Here is a 24,791-nt window from a genome sequence, read left to right as displayed (position 1 = left end):
TCGGATAAGTTGCACCCAGGCAGGATGCCCCTGCTATCCTTTTGTTCATTTTAAGTGCGGGTATTGTGAGCAAGTTTGAGTGACTCATTGTGTCCGGGGAGCTAGACCTTGGAGTTTGTGTGTACCTTGTTACGAGGAGGAAGTCAGGCTTACCAATCTATTCCTATACGTTGCCACAGAATCGGGATTGTTCGAATTGGATTCTCCTGAGTGGTTCCACTATTTCACTAACGGGATAAGGGGAGGATTAAATAAAAGGGCGGATCCACTCGTAATTGAGTGCAGGAGAACGTTGAAAGTACCCTGTGGAGCGGATCAAATAAAAAGAACTAGGTGGGAACAGTACAAGAGGCGATACGCTCAGAGGAGCACCGGCAGGGACCCGGAAGAATATCCCTGCTGCCAGGAAGATGGTTTACCCCGCCTTGGTGGCAACCCAACGGGCGAAGGGTTGAGCAGAGGGATAGGTCTATGGGTAACCCTGGTGATCCTGAGTCTAGCCATGTACCCCACGAATGGCCTCCACAACCCCCAAGAGAGAATGGGGGAGGGAACTAATCCCTCCAAAGTTCCTTCAAACTTTACCAAGAACGGAGTTTTGGAATCCAGGGTACGAGTAGACTGGTTTACACTAAAAAGGGGGGAGAATCACAAATGGAATGAAGGGGTTAAATTGAACAGATCCAATCACCCGATGGCAATATCTAGGAGGAGAAGGGAGGTAAGCAGTCTTCCTCTGATCCCCACCTGCAAAGAATGTAACAAGACTGTCTGGATTGGAGGAAAAAGAGAAAGTACTTTTGTAGGATATTTACAAGTTAACCCCTTATGTTATGATAAGAAGAAACTGAAAATGTGTGCCCTAAATGGGAAAACATATTGGGTGGGACAAAATGAGAAATTACAAACAGCTGCTTTAGCCAATGGACCTATATTACTCGATATGTTGGGGGAAAATGATGAAAGGGTTTGTTTAAGGATGGACAAAGTTTTCTGTTTTTCTAAAGATGAGGAAGGGTTAGACCCAGAGAACAAGATACAGAAGGTAGCCTTGGAATTTAAATGACAGGAATTAGCGGCTAAGAAAAAGAGAATGGAGCAGGAAAGAATGAGAACACTAAGTGAGCAATATGAACAATCAGAAAAACAATCTAATGATTGGAGCCTGGCTACTTCCAGCAAAAACCTTTTCCTGGATTTGGTGCAAGAAATTGCTACCGAATTAGGGCTAACTAATTGTTGGATCTGTGGAGGATTGAAATCCGCAGAAAGATGGCCCTGGAAAGGTGAGAGTTTAACCCCTGAACAATTGCTAAAATGGGATAACAAAATCTTAAACACTTTGACCCGACCAGGAGGATGGACACTAGACGAACGAGTAATAGGGACAATCTGTATAAGCAGAGAAGGAAATGTTTACAATGATGTAGTGGGATACACTCCTTGTCTATCCACTCTAGCTGTAAATTCCAGCAATAGATCCAAGATATGGCAACCAGAACCCCCTAATGGGTACTGGGGAAAGAAAAAGGAAGAGAAATGTAGTTGGGTAGAGGAAATTGAACTCTGTTGGCATGAACTAGCTAACGCTAACCCTTATTACTCCCTAACTGAGTTAGTAGAATTTTGGGAAAAGCCTGAAAATATAAATATTAAATGGAAAGCACCCAGCGGAATTTATTGGATTTGTGGGAAAAGAGCATACAGTGAGCTACCCCGGAGATGGAAGGGGTCTTGTACCCTAGGTATGATTAGACCCTCTTTCTTTACACTCTCCAGAACTGGTAGCAATTTACTAGGGGCTCCTTTGTATGAGACCCTCAGCAGGAGAAAGCGAGAGGTAAAGAAGGAACTTCCACAAGTGGGAGGGAATCAGAAATGGGGAGAGGAAGAATGGCCTGCAGAGCGCATCATAGAATACTATGGTCCAGCCACATGGGCACAGGATGGGAGCTGGGGATACAGAACCCCAGTATACTTGTTGAACCGACTCATTAGGTTACAAGCTGTAGTAGAAATAGTGTCTAACCATACCTCAGACGCCTTAGAATTGTAGGCCAGACAGCACTCACAGATGAGAGCTTTCGTATACCAAAATAGAATAGCTTTAGACTATTTATTAGCAGAAGAAGGGGGCGTTTGTGGAAAATTTAATGACTCAGAGTGTTGTATCGAAATAAATGACTATGGAGAAACTATCAGAGATTTAGCTGCAGAAATCAAAAAAGTGGCTCATGTCCCAGTGCAGAAATGGAATTCGATACTAAAAGCATCATGGTGGGATCAAATATTTGGAGCAGGAGATTGGTGGAAAAAGGTGGGATTCTTTATCCTGTGCTCTGTAGCTGGATTAGTATTCTTGCCCTGCCTAATACCCTGCCTAATAAGGCTAATTCACACAGTAGTCCAGGGAATGCAAGTAGCAGCCCTTCCTATGTACCCTGAATTAGCCTCAGGGGGATTAGCCAAAAACAAAGCTACCTCGAAAATTATGAACCTAACTGAGGAAAAGAGTACTGCTGCCCAGGTGTTAGAAAGATTTGAAGCCCAAATACAGGAGGGAAACATAGAAAGAACATATTAGAGCAAAACAACAGGGGAAAGGTTAACAGAATAATGGTTAAGAGGCTTTTTTATCTTGACAGAGAAAAAAGACTATAACCGGAACACGAATTAAATTGGTAAATTTGGAAGAGGGGGGATTGTGATATATGTGCTAAAGTTAATTTGTGTTATCAAATTATAAAGGGTAAATGTTCACTGTATAAATATGAGTGTTAAAGATTTGTTCAAACTAATATGGGTAAAAGTAAAATGGAAAAACCAAAATAAAAGAATTTCCTCAACTCGGGAAGCACGGGAGGGACACGAGGAAAGTATGATTGGAATTACCAGAAAGGGGGCCTAGAAACTATCGCTGCCGGGAATCCCTGAAAAGATACAAAGGACAACGGAAAACGGAGATACAAGTCCGGAGACCAAGATAATCACTTCAGATGGATATCTCTACTCGTCTCCGTCAAAAATTAACATATCCACGACACACCCGGGCCCAGCCATCAGCTGCATTGTTCCACCCTACCGGTCCATTCAAACTCCCGATACCGGGACTTGCATGATTAATGAAGACGCCTCGGAGGGAAGACCGTCAGAATCCCGGACTTCACTCCACGATCCAGTGTATAAAAAGGGGCGGCTGGAGACCGAAGTTGTGAACTTGGGGGGGTAACAGACTGGCAGAGTCTGATATCCGTGTTCACCCAGCGGCGATCCCGGGCTCGACGCTGTCCTTTTAATTGTGGCTTTCTGAGACTGATATTTTGTCTCACAATAAAATTCTAAATTTCTGATAAATCGAATCTGGTCAATTTTATTTATAACACCTAACATTGACAACATTTAGTCACACTTGCTAGCAGGAACATCCTTAGTAAGAGGCAATTCCCAAAAGACACATATTCAAATTTTAACATTTACCTCTAATAAAGGGAAGAGATCTTTATCTTCATCCTTCAACATGTTCCACTTCTGGATTAATGGAGGCATTAGCATCTGAATATATTCCTGTTTAAGATGAAAATGCATCAGCTACTGAAGCACTCAATTGCATACTAGTTTATTTCAAACATAGAAAATGTATATATTCTACTTTTTCAGGAGAAAAAAATATATACTGTAATTCAACCATTGTTGAAATATATAGAAGTAGTTGAATATTAGAACTTAAATTTTATGTCTTAAGATTTTTTGCTGAGGCACATAAGTACCTTTGCAAAACAAATCTTTTCCTCCAGGTTTGGCTTCAGTCTAGCAACTTTTAATAGCTGCCTGGGTTGTTACATATCTATAGGATTGACTCGGGCTACAGAAAATATTTTTACCAGCAATGCAATCTGGCTGTATATCTGCCACCTGCTTTTCTCAATCATCTTCCATTGCCCCAATGCTACAACCCTATCCCCAGAAGTTCCTGAAACCTCTTCCTCATTCAATTACTCTTCCATGAAGAAAGTAATTTTCTATCCCTCCAGAAATGCACACTTACCAGTTCTGTATAAAACATTGCATTTTCCCGACCACTGCTGTCACAGTCATAAGGACATTAAGCAAGGCATCTCTGTAGTACTGTTGCTCCCAGAAAGTATCCAAAGAGGCAACAGATGATGCCAGCTAATGCTATGTCCAAAGCTACAATATTCTAAGTGACTGAAGAAAGTCCCATTATTACCAGGAGCTCCCATTTAGCTTCCTCCTGGTGCTGTCAAAAGTCAAGCTGGCCAGGGCCAGAGAGAGATTGAAAAAGATGTCCTTTGATAGTGTGGAGTCTTGAATGGCAAGTAAAATGCCATGGCAACAACCCAAATTGTATTATTCTAGTTTGTCAATATCATGTGAAGCACTATAGAGAAATAAACCAAATTTCAACAGCCATCATAAGATGCATGTGACATGTATGTATATCCTATTAATGAACATGTACACTACAAAAACCCCACTACACTTGCCTGTGCTCTCTGTGCTTTACTCAAAGGATTCTGTGTTTTTAGATATAAAATGCACATCTATCCTGCTCTCGGATAAAGCAATTTCTAATGATGATGTGCTTCAATGCATTGGAAAGACTCAGAGCAGTTTAGCTATACTGAAAATGGTTACAAACAACAAAATAAGTCATTAGAAATTAGCACACACATTCCACCAATTTCTTTAAAGTCCCATTTCATATCTATATTGAGATATACATATATCTATATATATATCTCCTTTGAGCTGAAAAATTCTGAGAGTAAGGAAAAAAAAGTCACAATGAGAAGCACATTTTGCAAGCCACCAAACACACAATTATTTATTAAAAATGGGGAATATTTGTATAGTGTGAAAATTACATAGTCTATGTATATTACATGTAAATATTTATTATTATTGAATCCAGCATTTTTGTTTTAAAACATATAAAGCACACGACAAAAACCACTCAACCAGTTTTTCAGTATATGATGAGTGTTTCTACAGAACATAAGGTATACTCACAGGTTTATTTAGATGATGTCCTACAGAATCTGCTAGAGTTCCTATAGCATCATAAAGAATGAGCAGGTTTTTATGCTGGTATTTACTAAATGCGAAGACCAAAGTGTCAAGTATATATGCAAGATAAGGAACAAGCTCTGTACAAGCTTCCTCTTCTAGAGTAGCAAAGGCACTGAATGACAAAAAACCCCACCCCAAATAGGTCAGTCAGTATCTTGTAAAGAACAAAACAAGACCACCCCAAAATGCCCCACACTACCCATTTCTGTTTAAACGTAGAATTGTATTTAGTCTTTAAATTCATCCAAGCTATGTTTTTGCAATGGTATTATTGAGACAAACTCAGTCTATTTTGATTGAACACAAAGATTCAGCTCTTAAACTGTGATGAGCAAAATTTAAAAATATTTTGGTAAAAAACTTTTATATATACGTTACAGATCTAATCCTGCTTTATGAAGAAACTTTCTTGGCAGTCTGCTGTGTACTCCTGTCCTACACAAACTGACATGTAAAAACTTTATTTTCTGAGCTTTCTGCACAAGTGCTATACCCATTCCATTAATGGTGTGTCCATTCCTTAATTTTTTTTTAAATATTGGCAGACAAGGGACAGAAGGGGAATCTTACCTCCAAGGATCTCCTTTCAAGAGAAAGGGAATATCCCTTGAAATAGTTGTAACCCAAAATTTTTGGTAATCCTGAGCTAAATATAAACATTGCTAATGCAATGATAGGATAGTTTTCCAGTATTGACCTTGCTCATAGGCCTATAAAAGCCAGATCCCTGGTCAATGAAATTTCAAATATCGAAAATAAACAGGTGTGACATACAGATCATTTCTTTTACTGCAATAGATTGTTTAGTTTGTTTTTCATATATTCTAAAAACAAACTGGACAAGAGAAAGACAAATTATCTGGTTTTGTTTTACCACAACTCAGTTGTGATGATTTGAGATAAGCCAAACCCACCCCAATTTAAAAGGAAAAAAAATACATTAAGAGCTAGAAACTGAGTTATAAAATAATCAGTTAAGGCATTGAAATATTTTCTCATGAAAAAGCAGTGCCATGGATAGTACTTTTTGTTTAAGCTTTGGCTCACTGTCTTGGATTATATAACCTAAAAATGTGTATTCTATTTCATCTGTTGAAAGCTGTTTTTTGGGAGATGTTTTATCCTTCTCTTGTAACTCCAGGGGGGAGGGGGGTGGATGCCTTCTGATAATGGCCCAGCCATTAAAACCAGGTGGGGCAGTGTTTTTTATCTCTTTCACCACCCCTCCATCCTCCAGGGGGACATCTTCTGATAATGGGCCATTAGAGCCCACCAATGACATGACACATTCCATCATCCCATTGTGAGATGCTCCACCCAGTGGGGGGGGAGCCAGCTGTTCCCAGCTAGATAAAAACTGGGACTGAAGGACACAAGGCATCTGGTTTTTCCACTGGATTCCCCGAGGAAGACAAGACCCATCTTGCCACCATTGGACTTCCTACAGGACCATCTCTACTCCACAGAACCACATTTGTTACTCTAGGAGGACTTCTTTGGACTGCTTCCAACACCCTGATCAACAAGGTGCCAGGTTGTATCCCTGACTCTGTCAGGGTTTTCCAGAATTTTTGTTTGCTTGTTTTGTTGTACTACTACATTTGTATTTTCCTTTTTTTAATATTACTAGTAAAGAACTGTTACTCCTATTCCCATATCTCTGCCTGAAAGCCCCTAATTGCAAAATTATAATAATTTGGAGGGAAGGGGGTTTACATTCTCAATTCCAAGGGAGGCTCTAGCTTTCCTTGGCAGACAACTGTCTTTCAAAACCAAGACACTCACCTGCAGGCAGCTTCTTGTACTCTCTTGTTGGTATCCAGAATGCGCTTTAGCAACTCAGTCATTAATGGCTTCAAATATGTGTCTGGGGGTTGACTAACTACCCAGTGTGCATAGCGACTAAGAGTCCAGCAAGTGATGGAGCGCACAAGAGCCTTTTTATTAGAGAGGCACTGGATAAGGTGAGGGATCAGCTCAGGAAGATATGGAATCATACCCTGCATGCAGCCTAGAAGGAAAAATATAGCTATTACAGTATGAGAATTAGAAAACATAATAGAACTTTTTGTTATTTCCTAGAAGGAATATATTTTCTTCCTCTATCATGTAGTAATACATTTTACCACTATACAAAGCAAGTCTACCTAATTTATGTTAAGTTCTAAAAAGAAACGCCATAAACAGTAATTAAAATCCTCAATTGAATTTACATTCATTCCAACTACATTTCTACTTCAGTACTTCCCCAATCCCCATAAATTCTGCTTTATTAAAGGGAGTATAGCAAGAACATCCAAATAAAATTGGTTTACAAAACTTGGAAGCCTTATGCCAGTCTACTCAGTGTGACCAAGACAACAAGAAGAGAAAGATTAGGCCTTGAAGACTAATCATCATATCATTAAAAAATATTTCCTAAAAAATTTAATTTTCTTCTTGTTTTCTCCTAATATAACACGAATACTGACCAGCAATAAAAGCTGCACACTTCGAGTCAGCAAGGGCAATAATAGACTGAGATTTGCAAGAAGTACTAACTTTTACCTTGCTTAACTTGAAATCAAAACCAACAAAAATGCTTTCTAGCAACAAAGAAAATATACGTTCACTAGGCACTGTCAGAAAAGATAGATTATCCAGGAATGGACCCAAACATATTCCTTCGATTTGTAAAAGGGACGGAGATCATAGAAATACAGGCAAAAAGCCAAGACTGTAAGCAAATACAAAGAAATGGAAGTTAACACATTTAAATCAGAGAGCCATCCACAAAAAGCAGTTCAGGTCACTGAAGTCATGGGACTTGTCTTCTCCATTTCTGAAAACACTGAATGAAATGCAAATATTCCTGTTGTATCAAATCAAGGTAGTATTTCATGAGAGACCAATAAATATATGCTACAGAGTTACGAAAGGGAGGAATAAAAGAAATTAGATAAGTTATTTAAGCCTCAAAAAATGCAGAAATTTGAAAATGAAAAATTAAACAAATAACTGCAGTCATCAACTAGTAGATGTAGAGATTAATCACTAAAAATAACCCAGCTAAGGATGTATACTTGCTTGCACAAGTAAATTCACCTAGAAGGGATCCCAGAGCTGCTTTAGAACCAATAAAAATTCAGTAACCTGATTCAGTAACTGCTGCCTTACCTTCAGCAATTGCTCCAAGAACAAGGATACCAGATTCTTTAACTACCCATTCGGGATGGAAAAGCAATTCCTTCAAAAGCGGCAAGATGTGTGGCAGAAGTTCATCACGAAATACATTAGCCAGGACATCTAGAGCAGCAGCAGAACATTTCCCTGAGGGGAATTAACAATGTTAATATTATTATACAAGCAGTTGTAGTTACAGTATGAGTCTCATTTTAACTTTGAGCTGCCAGGGAGGAAAGATACTTTCATTTCATTACAATACAAAGGGATCCATTGTGCTCTGGTACAAAGCCATACTTTTAGAGAGCCATTTTTGCAGCATTTTTATAGCCACTAAAAGGACTTATACCCTAGGAATATTAAAACACTCACTAACAGGAACCACACCATTATATTACAACATTATATACACTACATAATTTCAGGATGGTGTAACACTACAAAAGAGGGAAGGTCTGTGATATGAATGCAACATACTGGAGAAATTAAGGAGAAATAGCAAAAAAATACTAGCAAGTGATTAAAAAGAAAATGTTCAAACATGATCTATGTCTCAAAGCAAAAAAAAAAAAAAAAACCAAAATCATCAACCTCTAGACGGAAAGAAATTTACTGACTTCTGCTCTGAGCTTACTCCTAATTCCATGATGCACCTATACAAAGAACATGACATTGAAATTTTTTTGAAAGTTTTTAAACTCATATTTTAGCACACAAAAGCTGATAAAAGAACAGCTTCAAAACATGATTCAGAAATCCTTACTCTGGTTTTCTGCTGTGGGGCTGACATGTCTAGAAAAATAATGCTAAGATTGATTTATAAAGAATGCTCGTATTACAGAATCTATACTGTATTTTTTCCAGCTTATTATGATCTCAGTTCCTTGATCCAACTGAAACAAAAGTATATACAAAACAGATAATCAGGCAAAATATACATAGCAAATGTAACATGCAAAAATCCTAAACTGGATCTAAACTGCTAGTAGGCCCAAACAAGACACAGACAATTTTTCACTTGGGAGGTAGCAACTACTAGAATAGATAATAAACACAATTTTTTTCTACTCTGCTTCTAGATGATGTCCAACAGGTTTGAATAAAACCAAACATGAACCCTCAACTCAGAGCAGATCTCCACTAAAAAACAATAATAAACACCACAGACCCACCAAGACTAGCACCTGTTGCTTCAGCTTAGACTGTTTCAGCTTTCTACTAGAGGAAAAAAAGGTGGGCTCCCATATTTAGTTACCAGGTCTCATTAGTAACCAATGCTGCTGTCAGGCTGTGCTGATGTTTCCTCTCCATTCAAATTGGAAGTCAAATATAGAACATTGGATAAGAAATTGGGCACAAAATTCTGAAATTCAGATAATCCAAATTCTCTCAAGTACAGTTGACATACATTGAAACAGATTTCTTAACTGTTCTGTTCTCTCTCTTTCCTAGACAGCTTTAGCATCCTCATCTTCTTAGCCAAAACTGTGGATCACAGAGCACTCTCTGTTATTTCAGTTGTTTTCCAAAAAATATTGATTTAATTCTGCATTTCTACACACAGCGACTACAAGAATAGCATTATGAATTTAAAACTATGAAAAAGATACTTTACAAAGGAAAATATATTGGTGCTTTTTGTCTTCTAAATAATAATAATAATAACAGTAGTTTCAGTATTAGTATTATTTTAAAATTTAGATATGTCTCAAAGTTGTTTGATCTATAAGCTTCAAGGCACATTCATCTGTACTACATCTGAACTACTGGTAATAGTGGTCAGTAGTAGCATGTAGAAGGAAGAAAAAATCAAAGACAAACCAGATTTAGAGGGAAGACTGAACTAAAAGAAAGCATTATTAAGCTAAGAACAATGTGTAAGATTGTATTGGATCTGGCTGAGCTGGAGTTCATTTCCCCATAGCAGCCCTCACAGTGCTGTGCTTTGCATTGGTAGCTGGAAAAGTGCTCATAACACACCAGTGTTTTGACTACTGCTGAGCAGCACTGGCACAGCATCAGTGCACTCTCAACATTCCACCCCCCATCAGTAGGGTAGGGATGGGCAAGATCCTGGGAGGGGACACAATCAGGCCAGCTGACCCAAACTGACCAAAGGGATATCCCATACCATATGATGTCAGCTCAGATATAAAAGCTAAGGAAGGGAGGAGGAAGGGGGGGGGGCATTCATTATTTACAATGTTTGCCTTCTGGAGCAACCCTACGAGTGCTGAAGCCCTGCTTCTGGGAAGGGGTTGAACATCACTCACTGATGGGAAGGAGAAAATAAACCTGTTTTGTTTTCCTCTTTTTTTGTGTGCACATAAACTTTCACTTTTGTTTTAGTAAACTGCCTTATCTCAACCTGCTAGTTGTTTTCCATCTTATTTTCTCTCCCCTGTCTAGCTGGGAAAGGAAGTGATAGGGTGGCTTGGTGGGCACCTGGCATCCAGCCAAGGTCAATCCACCACAGACTTTTAATAAAGTAAACAGTAATACATGTTTTGTATTACCTTGTAGAATTAAAATTCAAAATCCAAAGCTTCTGTTGAATTGCATCTAGTAGATGTTTGCAGCTCTATTGGCTATATTCAAAATAAGTTTGAAGGTGGCTAGTTTTTTCAATAGTTATCTAGCCAAAACATCACCTGAAAGACTCCCCGTCTGCCTGAAACACCAATTATATCAGCAGATAGTTCATTTTCTATTCAAAAGCAAAGCCTCAGTATTGCTATACAAAAACCTCCTCTGTTTACTACGGTTCTTGTATTATGCAAGTAGCTATATTTTAAAACATTTTACACATTACTTTGACATACTTAAATTCCAGTCAGAGATAGTATCATCATCATCATCAAGATCATTGTCGTCATCATCATCATCATCATCTTCAATACGATCTTCTTCATGTGGCTGAGCTACAGTCCGTGAACGATGAAAACGAGGTCTTATGTCCTGTTCACTATCTGGAATAGCTTCATCTTCTTCAACATCCCCCTGTCAAAAATGTTTTATCAGATAAACCAGTGCAACTATATTGCTCAAGGAACTTAAGAATGCAGTGCAAATTTTAGTTCAATATTTCATAAACATGTGAAAAATTCACATCCCACTTGTGCTGCCTAGCTAACTAAAAATGCCATTGTTCCTGCATTGTGATACAGTATTTACCAGAAAAATTTCGGGAAAACAGAAGCAACAGAGGTAATCTCACAGAAAAGCACAAAGTACTCTTCTTGTTAAGAAATTACTCCTGATGGAAAGAAATTAGAAAGAAGAAGAAATAGAGAAATTCTAGTACACAGACACATTCTAAAAATGTTGTGATGGAAAAAGCTGTGTAGTTCAAGCTAGAAGGGTGTTAAAATTAATTCTGATCATTTCTTTATAGGCTGCTTTGCCGCAGTAATTCATGGGTAAAAGTATCCCAGCTCTGCCAAAATTGGGTGGAAGGGGAGAGGAGCAAAGCAGGAAAACCCACAGATTATTTTCCAACAAACATGGCAGCAGTTGCATTCAGTTTTTGGAACAGCACACCTTGCCCCAGAAAGCTAAATCTCCATTGAACAGATGGCAGACTAGATCTGGTCTACCAGCTCAACCATTCTGATTTACAAGTCAGAAGCTAACCAGATATTCTTACTGAGTATAAAAGAAAGGAATGCTTACCTTTAACAGAATAATATCAATCTCTGAATATTTCATACCATTTACCAGCACAGGTATCAGTCTACAAAGAAATATTGATACATGTCAAGAAGGAGGACCCTGGAAACTACAGGCCTGTCAGTCTCACTTCCGCACCTGGTAAAATTATGGGGAAAGTTATTCTGGGACTTATTGAAAAACACTTGAGAGACAACGTAGTCATTGGTCACAGCCAGCACAGGTTCATGAGAGGGAAGTCCTGCTTAACCAACTTATTTTCCTTTTACAACAAGGTCACCCATCTACCTGACAAAGGGGCACCAGTAGATGTGAGGATTTTTGGATTTTTAGCAAAGCTTTCAATACTGTCTCTCACAGTATCCTTCTGGACAAAATGTCCAGCACACAGCTAGAAAGGTTTATAATAGTTTGAATGAACAACTGGCTGATGAGTCGGGCTCAAAGGGTTATAGTAAATGGGGTCACATCAGGCTGGCAACTGGTTATCCATGGATTCCCCAGGGTTCAATTTTAGGGCCAGTGCTCTTTAATGTTTTTATAAATGATCTGGAAGCAGGAATCAAATGTACATTAAGTAAGTTTGCTGATACTAAAATAGGACAAGCTGTGGACTCCCTGGAGGCAGAGGCACCCTGCAGAGAGACAGACAAATGAGAGGGCTGGGCAATCACCAACTGTATGGAGCTTAACAAAGAAAAGTGCTGGATTCTGCACCTGGGACTGGGCAACCCTGGATGTACAGACAAACAGGAGAACAAGAGGCTGGAGAGCAGTGCTACAGAAAGGGACCTGGGGGTTCTGGTCAATGGCAAGTTGAATGTGAGTCAGTAGTGCCCTGGCAGCCCGGAGGGCCAACCGTGTCCTGAGGTGCATCAGGCACAGCATCACCAGCTGGGCAAGGGAGGTGATTGTTCTGCTCTGCTCTGGTGCATCAGGCACATCACCAGCTGGGCAAGGGAGGTGATTGTTCTGCTCTTCTCTGCACTGGGGCGGCCTCACCTCGAGTGCTGTGTGCAGTATTGGGCATCACAATATAAGAAAGATATAAAGCTATTAGAGAACATCTAAAGAAGATGGTGAAGGGTCTCAAGGGCAAAAGACTTATGAGGAGTGGCTGAGGTCACTTGGTCTGTTCAGTCTGGAGAAGGCTGAGGGGTGACCTCAATGCAATCTAATCTTCAAGAGGGCCAGCAGGGGGGGAGGTGCTGATCTCCTCTCCCTGGTGACCAGCAATAGGACATGAGGAAATGGAATGAAGCCACATCAGGGCAAGTCCAAATTGGACATCAGGAAAAGGTTCTTCACTGAGAGGGTGGTTGAGTCACTGGAACAGGCTCCCTAGAGAAGTGGTCATGGCACCAAGCCTGACAAGAGTTCAAGGAGCATCTGGACAACACTCTTAGTCATATGATTTAGTGTTAGATAGTTCTGCGAGCAGCAGGGAGTTGAACTTGATGATCCTTATGGGTCCCTTCCAACTCAAGAGATTCCATAATTCTATATCAAAATAACACACAAATAAAGCAAGCTGATTTTCAGTTAGCTGGTCCATAATTTTGGCTGTAACCATACTACCCCCCCAACAACAACAACAAAAAAATCCAAACAAAAAAACCCAGACAAAAACTTAGCCTGATAACAAGTCAGTACCTTAACCATACTCCATTTCATGAGGTTCATTAATATTTTGTAATCTGAAAAAGTGTTCATTTCTAACTAGATGTAGCCAGATGGCACAACTGAGTTTTACACTTTAAAAATAGGATATTCTTCCACGTGATGAAATCTATTTTGGAGTACCTTTCAGAAATTAAGTCAAAAGCTTTTCAGTAAGAGTTCACACTTCCAAAATATGCTTGATAAACAAGTTATTACGTTGGCTCTCCTGTATACTATTTGTCACTTTACTTACCTGTGGCTGAAAACTCTACCTCGCTACTCTTAAGGATGGAAGTCTAACTACATTGAGCCTTCCTATACTTTGGTGATTACTTCAAGTATCACTCCTTAAGACAAGTCCCTGACATTGCAGAGATCTTGACATTAGTTGTCATTAGTCTATATTAGAACTTTACTTAGTTATTAAACTGGTTATGGCCATGGGTCTCCAATATATGGGAAAAAAAAAAGGACTATGGAAAAAAAGTCAAGTATTTCACATATAAACACATTAACTACAAAAATAAATCTGTAAAAATAAATATATATATTACATGCCAAATCAAGCTAATACTGAAATCACCATGGACGGACCAAGCACCAGCAAGACTCAATCTCTATATTCTGAAGCTGAGGAATATTGTTTCTGAAGGTATTCAGGCCAGTAATAATAGTCATGCATCTCAATGATGATATGAACTAAACAAAAATTTCCCTCAAATTACAACTGGAACATGGCATTAACCTGTGTATAGGCACAAAGGCAAGAGGTGACCACACCACCGCTCTGTGGAGCAAGAGAGATTGATTTTAGTCATGGGGGCATTGTGGTGGTGCATCACCCCCATCCTCGGGCCTGCCCTACGACTTCAGAAGCTCCAGACAAGTCTTGACTGAACCAGCTGAGTGGTGAAGCATCCCTTGACCATACCAGTTTGGCACTGAAGTGTCTCTGACTGCCAGGAGCTCTTCCATCATATAGGTGGGAACAACACTGAACATGACAGGAATATCATCTGCCTGACCAAAGTGAAGAAAAAGGATATGCAGTTATCCTTGCAAGCATTGGTAAATAATTTACCTGATTCATAGCCCAAGTGAAGTGGTACCATTGTTACAAAACTCGTTTAAAATTAATCACAGCCCAAATGGAATGGTACCATTGTTACTGGACTTTCTGGGAAAAAAGGCCAGTAGCTACCGACTTGGGTCAGTGAGGCCCTTTGAGCTCTCCTAGACTGCAGTGGGCTGGCAGCACCTCCCTCTGAGTGGGGCCTCGCAGAGCTCGCAAACCCTCAAGTTTGTGATATTCAAAGGACCATTGCTGAAGATGAGGCGTAGGCTGATATTTCCCCTCCTATCTCCATGCTCCTCCAGGTGCAACCCTTGCCTCTTGGGAAATGCATAGGGAATTGATGTATTTTACTGAACTGTCCTAGGTTACAATGTAAGATGTGCCCAATGTATTCTATCACCATCTACATGAGAAGTTGAAACAAGGTTGGGCAGTGTTTCCCTTGCCCCCTGCCTCCAGACTATCTTCTGTTAATGGCCAATCAATGCCCTGCTGCATGACTCATAGATAACTCCCTCCAGGACCTATCTCTGTTTAATGGGCAATCAAGGACCCATTACAAGACTCATAAAATGATATCAGCCCATTGTGAGATGCTCCGCCCAGGGGGAGGAGCCAAGCATTCCCACCTGGATATAATCTGGGATTTGGGACAGCACAGGCAGCCTTACCCACTAGATTCCCAGAGGACAAGAGCTACTAGACCTTTCTATGGGATCACTGCTTCAACAAGACCACTTCATCTGGACTGCTACCACCACGGTTTCAAGCTGTATTCCGACTCTGTCAGTGATCTTTTGTACTATTGCATGTGTTTTGTTTTATTTTATTTTATTTTACCTTTTTTTTTTCTCACCTATTAAATTGTTTTTTCTGACTTGGAGTCTCTGGCTGGTTTTGCCTTCAAGCCAGCACATATATTTTGGCTCCCAACATGGGGCAAGAGGTACTGAGAAAAGTCAGAATTACAATTTTGTAGTAAGAAAAAAAAAAAAAACAACCAGCTGTTTGCTATGATGCTCAACATGCTTTCATATATCTTATACCTAGCTCTCTACATTTTCCCACACATGGGGCAGTATTTGCCGGTCTTAATGCTCATGTGTAGACCAGGGTAGGGTACCAAAATTGCTTTATTGGTCTATTATGTTTATTGTATGATAACCTCTGAGGCAATGAGCATCATTCAGAATATATACTCTATTTTGTTTGCTTGTCCCGGTCCAGAATGCTACATCTGGTCTCTTAACAATCGCACCCAGCCCCTGTGGAGAGGGGTAAAGAATGATTTTTTTCCAGTCTTTTAGGCCTGGCACAGCAGTTTTCAAAAGTATTGAGTTCTCTCTAGGTTCCAAGGACAGCATAATATTGTTGTTAGTTCTGCTTTGTCTTCTCTGCATGGCCTGCACCATGCTTAGAAATCAAACACTACATGGGGTGGTGCAGTGTCTCCTTGAGGAAGAGGGAAAAAGAAACAAATGCAAAACAACAGCATCCGTGTCTACACAAACTGTCACAGAGAAAACAGTATCTGCATCTACTCAGACTGTCACAGAGGAGAAAGGAACCAAAAACAAAGCAACAGTGTCAGTGTGTACACAAGCTGTCACAGAGGAGAAAGAAACCAAAGGTGCCATCAGCATCTCCACACAAACCATCACTGAAGCAGAACAACCTAAACCGGTAGCAGTTGCCCCTGTTCAGAAGAAGAAATCAAAGAGCAAATCAGTCTGCATAGTGACTGACGAGGATGTGCCAGGACCTTCGCACCCAGCAGAAGAGACAGAGCCAGAGATCATCACCCGCACTCTATCCCTGGATGAACTGCGTGACCTGAGGAGGGAATTCACCCGCCAGAAAAACGAGTCCATCCTGACCTGGCTGCTCCGCATCTGGGACGCCGCAGCCAATGACACCATTCTGGATGGAAGTGAGGCCAGGCAACTGGGATCGCTGTCTCGGGATGTGGTCATTGACCAGGGGATTGGGAGAACCCAACAAACTCTCAGCCTCTGGCGGCGACTGCTAACAAGTGTGAGGGACAGATACCTTTGTAAAGAAGACCTCCAGGTGCACCAAGGAAAATGGAGCACAATGGAACAAGGTATCCGATGCCTGAGGGAATTGGCTGTGCTGGAGATCATTTTCTCAGAAGACGAGAGATTTCCTAAAAGCCCAGATGATGTCCAGTGTACATCACCAATGTAGTTGAGATTTGCACGGCTTGGACCAGAGATGTACTCCCGTTACCTGGCAACGCTGCAATGGAGGGAAGGCGAGGACAAGGTGGGCATCTTGGTCAATAAACTAAGAATTTACGAGGACGCTGTCACTGCCCCATTTCGTACCCATGTCTCATCTGTGGGAACAAGGCTGGCTGAGCAAGTCCGGAGTTTGATTGAAGAGGGCCATCAGAAACTGAAAAAGGAACTTAAGGAAGAAATTTACCACATCTCGCCAGAACCAACAAGAGTCTCTGCCATTAGGAGCAGGTACCCACCAGCCAGGGAGAGAGGATACGCTCCACGGGGTAACCTCTGGTCTTTTCTTCGGGAGCATGGAGAAGACACGAGGAAGTAGGATGGAAAACCCACCTCCTCCTTAGCAGCCTGGGTACGTGAACTGAAGAGAGAGACACCTACCACAAAGAGCTCATCTAGAGCCAACACTGCTCCAGTCTCTCAGGCACAGAACTCCAGATGGTATAGGAAGGATGATATGACTGATCCTCTTGAAGGGACCTCAGGAACATATTTACAGGAAGAGAGCAACATGTACCATGACCAGGAATAGGGGGGCGCTGCCTCTAGCCAGGTAGAGGAAAGAGACAATCAGATCTATTGGACTGTGTGGATCCAATGGCCTGGCACATCTGACCCACAAAAATATACGGCTTTGGTTGACACTGGTGCCCAATGTTCCCTGATGCCATCAAGGTATGTAGGAACAGAATCCATTTCTATTTCTGGGGTGACAGGAGGGTCCCAGCAGCTGACTGTATTGGAGGCCGAAGTGAGTTTAACCGGGAATGGGTGGCAAAAACACCCCATTGTGACTGACCCAGAGGCCCCATGCATCCTCGGCATAGACTATCTCAGAAATGAATATTTCAAAGACCCAAAAGGATATCATTGGGCTTTTGGGATAGCTGCTGTAGAGACAGAAGACATCAGACAACTGAATACTTTGCCTGGTCTCTCAGATGACTCCTCTGCTGTGGGACTACTGAGAGTTGAAGAACAACAGGTACCAATCGCCACAGCAACAGTACACCGTCAGCAATACCACACCGACAGAGACTCTGTGATTCCTATCCATGAGATGATTTGTAAACTGGAGAGCCAAGGGGTGGTCAGCAAGGCTCGTTCACCTTTCAACAGCCCTATATGGCCAGTGAGTAAGTCCAGTGGAGAATGCAGACTGATGGTGGATTACCGTGCTCTGAATGAAGTCACCCCACCACTAAGTGCTGCTGTGCCAGACATGTTGGAGCTTCAGTACGAGCTGGAGTCCAAGGCAGCAAAGTGGTATGCGACCATTGATATTGCCAATGCCTTCTTCTCCATTCCTTTGGCAGCAGAGTGCAGGCCTCAGTTTGCCTTCACCTGGAAGGGCGTACAGTACACCTGGAACCGACTGCCCCAGGGGTGGAAACACAGCCCCACCATCTGCCATGGACTGATCCAGACTGCACTAGAAAAGGGTGAGGCTCCTGAACATCTACAGTACATTGATGACATCATTGTATGGGGGAACACAGCAGGGGAAGTCTTCGAGAAAGGAGAGAAGATCATCCAGATTCTCCTGAAGGCTGGTTTTGCCATTAAGCAAAGAAAGGTTAAGGGACTGGCTCAAGAAATACAGTTTCAGGAAGTCAAGTGGCAAGATGGATGTCACCAGATCCCCACAGAAGTAATCAACAAGATCACCGCAATGTCTCCACCTACCAAAAAGAAGGAGACACAAGCTTTCCTAGGTGCCATAGGTTTTTGGAGAATGCACATTCCTGAGTACAGCCAGATTGTGAGCCCTCTCTACCTGGTCACCCGCAAGAAGAATGATTTCCACTGGGGCCCTGAACAGCAACAAGCCTTTGCCCAGATCAAGCAGGAGATTGCTCATGCGGTAGCCCTTGGCCCAGTCAGGACAGGACCAGATGTGAAGAATGTGCTCTACTCTGCAGCTGGGAACAATGGCCTGTCCTGGAGTCTTTGGCAGAAGGTGCCTGGGGAGACTTGGGGCCGACCACTGGGATTCTGGAGGCGAAGCTACAGAGGATCCGAAGCCAACTACACTCCCACAGAGAAGGAAATCTTAGCCGCCTATGAAGGACTTCAAGCTGCCTTGGAAGTAATTGGCACTGAAATGCAGCTGCTTTTAGCACCCCGACTACCGGTGCTGGGGTGGATGTTCAAGGGAAAGGTTCCTTCCACACATCACGCCACTGACACCACATGGAGCAAATGGATTGCTCTCATCACACAGCGTGCCTGTATTGGAAACCCAAATCACCCTGGGATTCTGGAAATTATAACAAACTGGCCTGAAGGTGAGACTTTTGGATTATCTGCTGAAGAAGAACCAGTGACACGTGCCGAGGAAGCCCCACCGTATAACGAGCTACCGGAGACTGAAAGACAATATGCCCTCTTCACTGATGGTTCCTGCCGAATTGTAGGCGCTAACCGGAAATGGAAAGCTGCAGTATGGAGCCCCACACGACGAGTTGCACAAGCCACCGAGGGACAAGGTGGATCAAGTCAGGTTGCAGAACTTAAAGCCATCCAGCTGGCTTTGGATATTGCCAAATGAGAGAAGTGGCCAAGACTCTACCTCTACACCGACTCGTGGATGGTAGCTAATGCTCTGTGGGGATGGCTGAATGGCTGGAAAAAGGCCAACTGGCAGCACAGAGGGAAACCCATCTGGGCTGCTGAGATTTGGCAGGACATCGCCACCCAAGTAGAGAAGCTGACTGTGAAGGTTCGACACGTGGACGCACATGTGTCCAAGAGTCAGGCTAATGAAGAGCATCACAACAACGAGCAGGTGGACGGACAAAGCTGCCAAAGTGAAAGTATCACAGGTGGATCTAGACTGGCAGCACAAGGGAGAAGTATTCCTAGCCCTTGGGCCCATGATGCATCTGGTCATCAGGGGAGAGATGCAACATACCGATGGGCCTGTGACTGAGGGGTGGACCTTACTATGGACAACATCTCACAGGTCATCCACAACTGTGAGACCTGCACTGCAATCATACAGGCCAAGCGGGTAAAGCCTCTGTGGTACGGTGGACTATGGTTGAAGCACAGGTATGGGGAAGCCTGGCAGATTGACTACATCACCCTTCCCCAAACCCGCCAAGGCAAGCGCTATGTGCTGACCATGGTGGAAACCACCACTGGATGGTTGGAGACCTACCCTGTGCCTCACGCTACTGCTCGGAATGCTATCTTGGGCCTTGAAAAGCAGGTCCTGTGGAGGCATGGCACCCCTGAGAGGATTGAGTCAGACAATGGGACCCATTTCAAGAATGGCCTTATTAACACCTGGGCTAGAGAACATGGCATTGAATGGATATATCACATCCCTTATCATGCACCAGCTGCCGGGAAAGTTGAACGGTGCAATGGGTTACTTAAGACTACCCTGAAGGCGCTTGGTGGGGGGGGACTTTCAAAAATTGGGAAGTGAACTTAGCGAAGGCAACCTGGATGGTCAACACTCAAGGGTCAATCAATGGAGCTGGTCCTGCCCAGTCTGAACCCTTGCACACAGAGGATGGAGATAAAGTCCCTGAGGTACACATGAAAGGCATTTTAAGAAAGACTGTTTGGATTAATCCCACCTCAGGCAAAGGCAGACCCATCTGTGGGACTGTTTTTGTTCAGGGACCTGGTTCCACTTGGTGGGTAATGCAGAAAGATGGGGAAACCCGTTGTGTACCACAGGGAGACTTAATTTTAAGTGAGAACTGGGTCTAAGGTTTCATTCTGTATATGTGTATGTATAAGCATGTGTATATTTATCTATCTAGCTGTAAGAATGTATTAATTTGGGTATGATGTAGATGGTCATAGAATAAGGGGTGGATTATGTCCTAGGTTACAATGTAAGATGTGCCCAAATATGTATTCTGTCACCATCTACATGAGCTGTTGAAACTAGGTTGGGCAGTGTTTCCCTTGCCCCCTCCCCCCAGACTATCTTCTGTTAATGGCCCATCAATGCCCTGCTGCATGACTCATAGATACCTCCCTCCAGGAGCTATCTCTGTTTAATGGGCAATCAAGGACCCATTGCAAGACTCATAAAATGATATCAGCCCATTGTGAGATGCTCCGCCCAGGGGGAGGAGCCAAGCATTCCCACCTGGATATAATCTGGGATTTGGGACAGCACAGGCAGCCTTACCCACTGGATTCCTAGAGGACAAGAGCTACCAGACCTTTCTGTGGGAACATTGCTTCAACAAGACCACTTCATCTGGACTGCTACCACCACGGTGTCTGGTTGTATTCTGACTCTGTCAGTGATCTTTTGTACTATTGCATGTGTTTTATTTTATTTTATTTTACCTTTTTTTTCTCTCCTATTAAATTGTTTTTTCTGACTTGGAGTCTCTCGCTGGTTTTGCCTTCAAGCCAGCACATGAACTCAAGGGGAATTTTCAATAGGTACATTTACACACATAGAAATAGGTGCACACATGGGTTTACCTGTGCATGTGTGAACTGATTATGGTATGAATATTTTTATAGTGAATCTATAATTAAGCCCTGTTATAACTGTAAAAAATCCTACTGAATAACTTTTTAAATGTTAAATTAATAAATTATTGAATGCTGCTAAAATCTTCTGCACCCTTTTTTATCCATATCCTTTGCACCCTTACCCCCTTTTGCATTCCTGGTCTCCATGCAAATCATTCTAAATTGATTCTAATCCAATTTTCCTATATATGCTTCATCTATGTAGTAATGCAGTGAGCCTTGCCATCAAACTCTGTAAAGTCACACTTTCACACATACATGTCATGGGTTGGCATAGTTTTGTTTCTAGTTATGGAGAAATGTGGAATGTTTTTCCCTGCCAGGACCTTGGAGTTGCTTTTGGCGGGGGAGGGGAGACAGGGACCTATCAGAAATCTAGCCAAGATATTGGCAGTTAGTTTAACAAATGAAGATGCCAAATGCAACTTTGGGAATTCCCCATTTAAAACCCTCATCCCTGGCAGGTCACTCTCTTCCTTCTAAGATAGCCATGAGGCAACATTGGGAGTGGCAGGGGGGCCCGGGTAAGGCCCCGCTGCCCTCTGGGTGGCCGGGCCAGGCCCGGCCAGGCCTCCGGGAGCTGCTGTCCGCATAGGGAGCAGCCCGGGCCGGCTGAGCCCTCTTTCCCCCCCAGCTGCTGGCGGGAGAGAAAAGAGAACAGCTCAGCAATGCCATGTGCCCAAGGCTGCGGCAGAGGGGGTCAAACCATAGCCCAGCTTAAGAACAGCTGGCAGCAGAGAAAGAAAGCTTGTAGCTTTGTGGCAGCTCTGAGTCGGGCTGCCCTGGATGGGGGAGGGGGAGGTTGGAAGAGAGGCCACCCACTGGCTTCCCCCATCCTTTTCCCAGTGGAACAGCTTTGCATCTCTACAGCCCTGCAGCCCAAGGCAGAGAGAGCACATGGCCACTGCAGGCCTGGGCAGATTTAACCCTTTCCTAGCAAAATGGAGCTTCTAAAGCACAACCCTTCCCTGAGAAAGAGAAGAAAGAAAACAGAGGGTATGTAGAACAGACACCGCATGAAGTCAGTGGATTAGAAGTAAAAGAACTGATAATAATATTGGAATGGGATTGAAGAAGTGGACATTTTTTAACCGGACTTCTCTGGGGTAAACTATGGAGAAATAGACTGTTCTTTGTAGCATCTTAATGTTGTCAGGGGGAATGCTAATTCTAATCAAAACTGGAAACTGATGTGATTGAGATTTAATTGAGAACTTTAAAGCCCTCGCTCCTGGGTTAAAAGGAGGTATCAGCCTTTGAGACAAAAATGATTTTAGACTAGAAGAAGTATTTGTAAATAGTACCCCAGATACACAGGGAGGCCTTGCCTTCCTCTTGGAACTCTCTCCTAGCACCCTCTGCCCATTGCCTCTCTTTCATAGGTTGGCACAATTTTGTTTTCTAGATATAGAGAAATGTAAAATGTTTTTCCCTGCCCTGACTGTAGAGTGGGTTGGGGGGGGAGAACAGGGACCTATCAAAAAGCTGGCTGAGATATTGGCAGATAAGTTGACCAACGAGAAGTGTTGATGCAACTTTGGAAGGGACATTTAAAACTAATCTGCTGGTGACCGCCCTCTCTTTCACTTTGGGTTCAGCCATGAGGTAACATCGTGGGCGGCCGGGCCATGCTCGGCCGGGCCAGGCTCGGCCGGGCCAGGCTCAGCCGGGCCTCCAGAAGCTGCTGCCTGCATGGAGAGCGGGGGGAGCCCAGGTCGGGCCCCCCGTTGCCAGCTGGGTGGCTAGGCCAGGCCCGGCCGGGCCTCTGAAAACTGCTGCCCACATGCAGCGCGGGGGAAGCTCAGGTCGGGCCCTGCTGCCCTCTGGGTGGCTGAGCCGGGCGCAGCTGAGCCTCTGAGAACTGCTACCCACATGGGAGCAGCCTGGGTGAAGCCCTTTTACAGCTTTGTGGTAGCTCTGAGCTGGACTGCCCTGGATGAGACCGAGGGGTGGAAAAAAGGACATCTACCAGCTTCCTCTATCAGCACAGCCTTGCATTTTTTCTTCAGCCCTGCAGCCTGGCGTGTGCACGTGGCCCTTGCAAGCCCAGGCGGATGTAACCCTTTCTTAGCAACACGGAACTTTTAAAGCACAATTCTTCCTTAAAAGAAAGAAGAAAGAAAACAAAGAATACTAGAACAGACACTAAATGGAGTCAGTTAGATTACAAGTGAAAGAACTAATAATATTGGAATAGGATTGAAGAAGTGGACATTTTTAACCAGACTTTTCTAAGGTAAATTATGAAGAAATGAACTGTTCTTTGCAGCATCTTAGTATTATTTGGGTAGAATGCTATTCTAATCAAAATTAAGGACTGATGTAATTGAGATTTATTTGGGAACTTTGAAACCCCCGCTCCTGGGTTAAAAGGAGGTCTCAGCCTTTGAGACGAAGATGATTTTAGACTAGAAGAAGCATTTGTAAACAGTACCCCAGATACACTGAGAGGCCCATAGGTAGCCAAGGGAAAGGCTGCTAATAGACAGAACAGCACCATCTGTAAAACCTCCGGGCGGTTGCAGGTGTGTGACATTAAGAGCTACTGGACTATTTTGTCTTGTGGCGAGTGTCTCCATGAGACTCTAGAGACTCTTCTCTCAAAGTAATAAAACATTATGTTTAAATGGTGAAACTGACTGAAAATCACAAGTTATGTCTTCCTATGTTGTTTTGTAAAAAAGTTAATAGTTTGTAGGAGGAGGGAAGAGTGTTTTGAAGTTTCATTCTGTTTTAGTTTGGGTTTTCTTTTTCCCAACTTTCTTTCTCTTTTTTCCATTCTTTTAGTGTGTGTTAATAAAACTATTTGTTCATTTTTAAGCTTAAGCCTGCTTTACTTTTTCTCCTAATCTCTCTCCCACAGGAAAAAGAATAAACACTAAATTTGGCAACCAGAATTTGGTGAACGTGAAACTACTACATTAATTGGTGTTTCTGCCCGGTTACGAAATTAAAACCATTACAACATATTAAAACTTGCTTTATGCCAATAGCTTTGATGGTGGCTGAGAAGCTGAAACCACTTGTTCACAACAATTGCCTTCTGAACTGTCAATGAAAGAACAGTAAGCATTCAGATGAACACCCATTACCTGGCATTTCTGCAGCATACTTCATGAAGTATGCAAGAGGCATATATTTTATAAAAAAACCTACAGGAGCAAAATGGAACAAGATATTAAACAAACAGGTTTCTAGAAGATCTTGTCCCACTTAATCTAATATAAAAAAATTAAGGCTATCATCAAGCATTGTAAAATTTATATAGCTCCCTAATCAAAAAGACTTACCAACAAACAAGTTGCTTTCAACAAATATGACATTGAAAAATAAGAGATTTGTAATGTCACTCTTAT

The 24,791-nt window shown here is 42.4% G+C and overlaps 1 protein-coding gene across 2 annotated transcripts in view; it reads right to left on the bottom strand.

Annotated features, from left to right (window-relative positions):
- The window catches only part of LOC120764900 (transportin-1-like), a 140,131-nt gene that overhangs the window by 37,531 nt on the left and 77,809 nt on the right, over positions 1–24,791 (bottom strand). For both annotated transcript variants that reach the window (XM_040089025.2, XM_040089026.1), the window contains exons 10-15: positions 11,926–11,986; positions 11,076–11,253; positions 8,248–8,400; positions 6,877–7,102; positions 5,032–5,203; positions 3,478–3,564 (exon numbers count right to left, since the gene is read on the bottom strand). In XM_040089025.2, coding sequence (XP_039944959.1) covers positions 3,478–3,564; positions 5,032–5,203; positions 6,877–7,102; positions 8,248–8,400; positions 11,076–11,253; positions 11,926–11,986 — 877 coding nt within the window. The remainder of the gene's footprint in view (positions 1–3,477; positions 3,565–5,031; positions 5,204–6,876; positions 7,103–8,247; positions 8,401–11,075; positions 11,254–11,925; positions 11,987–24,791) is intronic.

This window comes from Hirundo rustica, chromosome W, assembly GCF_015227805.2.
Source record: "Hirundo rustica isolate bHirRus1 chromosome W, bHirRus1.pri.v3, whole genome shotgun sequence".
In the NCBI taxonomy this organism is placed as follows: Eukaryota; Metazoa; Chordata; class Aves; order Passeriformes; family Hirundinidae; genus Hirundo; species Hirundo rustica.
Note: the sequence above shows the minus strand (reverse complement) of the source record. Positions and strands in the feature narration are given on the sequence as shown.